The sequence below is a fragment of the Helobdella robusta genome (assembly GCF_000326865.2).
Source record: "Helobdella robusta unplaced genomic scaffold HELROscaffold_11, whole genome shotgun sequence".
In the NCBI taxonomy this organism is placed as follows: Eukaryota; Metazoa; Annelida; class Clitellata; order Rhynchobdellida; family Glossiphoniidae; genus Helobdella; species Helobdella robusta.
Genome location: NW_008703617.1, coordinates 1798664 through 1803663, shown reverse-complemented (window position 1 = coordinate 1803663; position 5000 = coordinate 1798664). Strand labels below are relative to the sequence as shown.

Genomic DNA, 5000 nt, shown 5'->3' with positions numbered 1-5000 from the left:
AATAATATCCAGAAACTTAGTACAAAAAAGGCCGTTTCAGGTTTGACTAGTATTAATATTATATTTGACGTCTCAGATTTCTGTGTTTTTCTAGTATATCATTTTGTAGATTTTTGTTTGTTCTCTCTCTCATTTTCTCATTTTCTTTCTCTTTTTTTTCTTCCTTCTCTCTCTTTTCCCCTATCTCATTTTACTTTTCATTCATTCTTCTTTCCTCATTTTCTCTACCCTAAAATTATTTTTCTTGAAGAAATAATTGACAAATAAATGGATAAGTCCAACGGTTTATAATGCCTCTACGAATGTATGTGATGTTATTGTTTGTGTGCCCGTATACTTGTTCGTTCTCTCTCTCTCACTTTCGTTCTTTCTATCTCTCACTCTCTCTCTCTCCCTCTCTCTCTCTCTCCGTCTCTGTTCATCTTTTTATTGCCGAATGTAAACATTTTAAATTTTGTGTGCTTATTCTGAAGTAAAAATGATTTTAGCAAAATCGTTTTATTTCAATTAATTAATTAATTAATTAATTAATTAAATAATCAAACAATAATAATTTTATTATAACATTTTTAAAAAATAGAAATAAATAAAAAAAACTTACCCTTCCTTTTCCAAAATGAAAATTGAATTAAAATTTTCTTCGAGTGACCGTTCGTTTAAAAGGCTTGCTTTGAAATTCTCTTTTTCAATTTTTTTTCTCAAAACCAACCTCTGAAGAAAGAAAGATGATGAGGATGATAATGATGAAAGTTGAGATGTGTGGGCGGAGTAGGAAAGAAATGGATGGATGGATGGATGGATGGATGGATGGATGGATAGATGAATGAATGAACGAACGAACGAATCAATCAAGGAATAAAAGAACAAAGGAATGTGGGCTAAAATAAAAGAAAAGTTAAGATTTAAAAAAATAATCAAATAAGCAAGTGATAGAGCGAATGTAGGAAAAAAATTTAATTAAAATTAATTTGGTAAAAAAATTTTAATTTAATAAACGAAAGAAAGAAAGATAAGATGGAGAAAAGTTCTTCAATCACTCCGCAAGTTTTCCAGTTTCTTATTCAAAGTTGAGAAAAAACGTTGTTGCCATTGCGGGGTTGAATTTTTGCATTTTACGCTCTATTTTCCGTTCTTTTCTGTTTATTTCTCTCTGTTTTTCTCTCTCTCTCTGTTTCTCTCACTCTGTTTCTCTCTCTCTCTCTGTTTTTCTCTCTTTACCTCTGTCTCTCTTTCTTTTTCTCTCTCTTTTTTTTATCTGTCTATCTACCTGCCTATCTGTCTATTTATCTATCTATCTATATATATATATATCTTCTTTCTTTCCTTCTCTCTCTCTCTCTCTCTCTTTCTATTTTTTCCCATAATTTGGTTTGGCAAATTCATTTGTATTTTTTCAAGCGTTTGGTAAGGTGGCGATGAAAATTTAATGGTGTGTCACGCGAGGCTCAGCGCAAACCAAGGTTAAAATATTCGTGAAATATTTTTCCGCTTATTTCTAAAGGGAATTGTAGATTGAGAGTCGAAAATGACAGTGCATGTTTGTGTTGTGTATGTGTGGTGTGTCAGGGTGTGTGTGTGTCTGTGCGTGTCTGTGTGTGCGTGTCTGTGTGTGCGTGTGTTTGTGTGTGTGTGTGTGTGTGAGAGAGAGAGAGAGATAAAGAAAAAAAAGAAAGAAGAAGAAAGATACCGGAATTATTCCACCACACTTTTGTACCTACTTTTTGATTTTTGATTTCATTAGAAACTTTCGAGTTCAAACTTTGATCGCTCTTTTTCAAATTTTCTTTTTCCTGCAAGTAATCTGTTATGTTTTGTATATTTAAATTTTTACACACAACAATACGAAACCGTGTCCGTAACATGAAAACAACTACGCTATCTGTCGTTTAGAAAACTTTTTTTGCATGTGTATGTGCATGTGGGATGAATATTGTATGTGTTTGTACGTGTGTTTGTTTGTACGTGGATTCATATGTGTGTGTTAGTACGTCTGTAAGTTTTTGTGAGCAAGTTTATTATGGTTTATGCGTATATGCTGCTTATATATATATATATATATATATATATATATATATATATATATATAAAACATCAAAGAACCAGACAAAATATATAAATTATTTGGTTGTTGATGAAACATCTAAATGTGAATTTTACAATAATGATCCATTCTGTAATAAATCAGACTCTCCCTCTCTCCCTCCCATTTTTTCTCCCTCTCTCTTTCTCACTTTTTCTCCCTCTCTCTCTCTTTCTCACTTTTTCTCCCTCCCTCTCTCTCTCTCTCTATATATATATATATATGCATCAAGGAATAATTTCCTCTCAGGTAGGACATAAAATATTGCTATTACTTCTTCAGACAAAGTTTTTTCTTGGAGTCTGACTTTTTAAAAAATAAAACAAAGATGTGAGTATTGCATTTATGTGTATATGTGGGTAAATATATTTATACATACATATATACAAATGTATTAACATATCATCACATTGTTTGCAGCTATATAGATGTAAATTAACTGAACTACGTATAATTGTAAAGATGAGATACCATTCATTATAAGCATGGATATAATATATATGTAACATATAATATATATCCGTGATTATAAAGGAAAAATTTTCGTATGTAATTCTAAAAAAAAGCAGTGTAAATGCATTTAATATATAACTGGATTATTAATGAAGTATAAAATTTTACCAAATAAACAGATATAACACGTTTTAGTTTAGCAAAACAACTGTATGGTGTGGTACTCTAAGGAAAAAATATAACTGCATTTAGTGTCTTTAGATAACTGTTTCGCTGCCAGGTCTAGTCGGTGCCAACTTAATTATCCTTAAGTGAAAGTGTTTCAAATTTTTTCAATCGATCGATTTTCAATTAAATTTCACTTTTAAACATCTTAATTTCTAATTTGCGAATATACTTCTGTTAGTATTTGCTCAGGTTTATCCTTGTTTTTAAATTTTTAAGTTATTGTGATTAGTAATTGATAATTTTTTGCAAGTTATCCATCAATTGAAGTGAAGTGAAGAACTTAATAATTTGTTCACTTTCTGCTACTATTTCTAACTTTCTTTTACAAATTTTAAAGCTTTTATCTTCTCTATTAACATCAAAAAACCAAAGGTTTCTGAAAGCTAATAAGGCCTGTCAATCAAAGAAGACATCAACACCAAATTCCAATTAGGAAACTAAGCAGCAAAGAGAGATGGACCCAGAGCCAGTTGAGAACAGCAATATGAAGGAGATTGAGAACTACATTCGAAGCCACGATATCCAGCAATTACTGAAGGATAGCATCATCCAACTCTGCCTGCATCGGCCAGAAAATCCTTTCGCATTTCTTAGACAACATTTTGAGAAACTAGACAGGGTTAGTTAGTTAGTTTGATAGAGGATTGAATAAATGGATGAATTGTTGGATCAATTATTAAGTTTTTAAATTTTATATCCAAATTTTACAATGGCTACAATTTGTGATAATAAGCACACATTGTTTTTTTCATATATGGACTTTCATTTTTAGAGAGAATTCATTTTTTGTATATAGAAATCTGTAATAATTTAGCAGTATGATGTGTGTGAATGTCGGAATAAGTATTAGTGTATATGTTTGCATGTTTTTGTGTATGTGTGTATGTTTTGATTGTGTTCTTTTGTATGTGTGTATGTATACATTTATATGTTTATATATTATGTTTGTATGTTTGTGTTTATGGTATGTTTGTATGTATTTGTCTGTATATACATATGTGTATATTTTAAATAGTTGTCTGTATAGATATATATATAAATGTATATTTTGTGTATGCATGTATATATATATATACACAGATAGATATGTGTGCGTGCATGCGTGCGTGTGTGTGTGTATACAATGTACAACTCTTTTATCTCTTCTTACATTCTTCATTTTAAACCAGCAAGCCATCATTGTACCTATGTCATCATCATCATCATCACTAATTGTGTTATATATAAATTCATATATATATATATATATATATATATATATATATATATATATATTATTTTAAAGTATTTCAAAGTATTTTATACACACATATATATATATTCTTTAGGCTTCGTACTGTTTGTGTCAAATTGTATAATAATACAAATACCATCAGAAACATAAAAACATATATGTATCATATATACAGAGGAAAAGACGGGTCTGCATTTATTGTATACATACATTCGTTCCTACATACAAATATACATGAAAACTTACATATGTATTTATTTACTCACATCTATCCATAGACATACATTCAGGCATACCTAATATAAACAAACATAAACACACACACATGCATACATACACACACACACATACATACATAAATGCATACAAACAAATAAACATACCTATCTAAAAAGCATACATATGTGGCAGTTGTCTATTTTTTATTGCTTTGTTTTGTTTTATAATTTCTATATTTAATTGTTTTGCTCTGTTTTTGGGTTATGTAAAAGTTTTAAGTTTGTTTGTATGTGTGTATGTGTTTATGCGTGTGTGCGTGTGCACGTGTGTGTGTGTATGCCTGTTTATTTATATTTCTTATTTTTTACATTTGAACAATCCTTCTCAAGCCATTAATAATCTATAAATGAGAAAATTGTGTTGTCTTATATATAAACCACACAGCTGTGGTCTTGTTCATTATTACATTTTTTGTCAGTTAAGTTAGTAACAATTTTTTCTTGTTAAATGAGGATGATGATGTTATTTAGTTCCAGATATTATTGTGTATGTATACGTATGTGTATATATTTGTGTATATGTTTGTATTCATGTGTGTTTATGTATGTGTGTGTATATATGTATGTATGTGTGTATATATTTGTATGTATGTGTGTATATTTGTATGTTTGTGTGTATATGTATGTATGTATGTATGTATGTATGTATGTATGTATGTATGTATGTATGTATTGTACAAAGATATTTTGTTTCATAGTTTCTCTTCTAGCCTTTCAGTTAAGCTTT

The 5000-nt window shown here is 29.5% G+C and overlaps 1 protein-coding gene across 1 annotated transcript in view; it reads left to right on the top strand.

The window, feature by feature from the left end:
- Nucleotides 1-3215: 3215 nt before the first annotated feature.
- Nucleotides 3216-5000, top strand: part of HELRODRAFT_72321 (hypothetical protein) — a gene marked incomplete at both ends in the record, with an annotated part of 13521 nt that continues 11736 nt past the window's right edge. Inside the window, one exon of the mRNA XM_009012775.1 lies at nucleotides 3216-3380. Within this exon, the coding sequence (XP_009011023.1) occupies nucleotides 3216-3380 (165 nt within the window). The remainder of the gene's footprint in view (nucleotides 3381-5000) is intronic.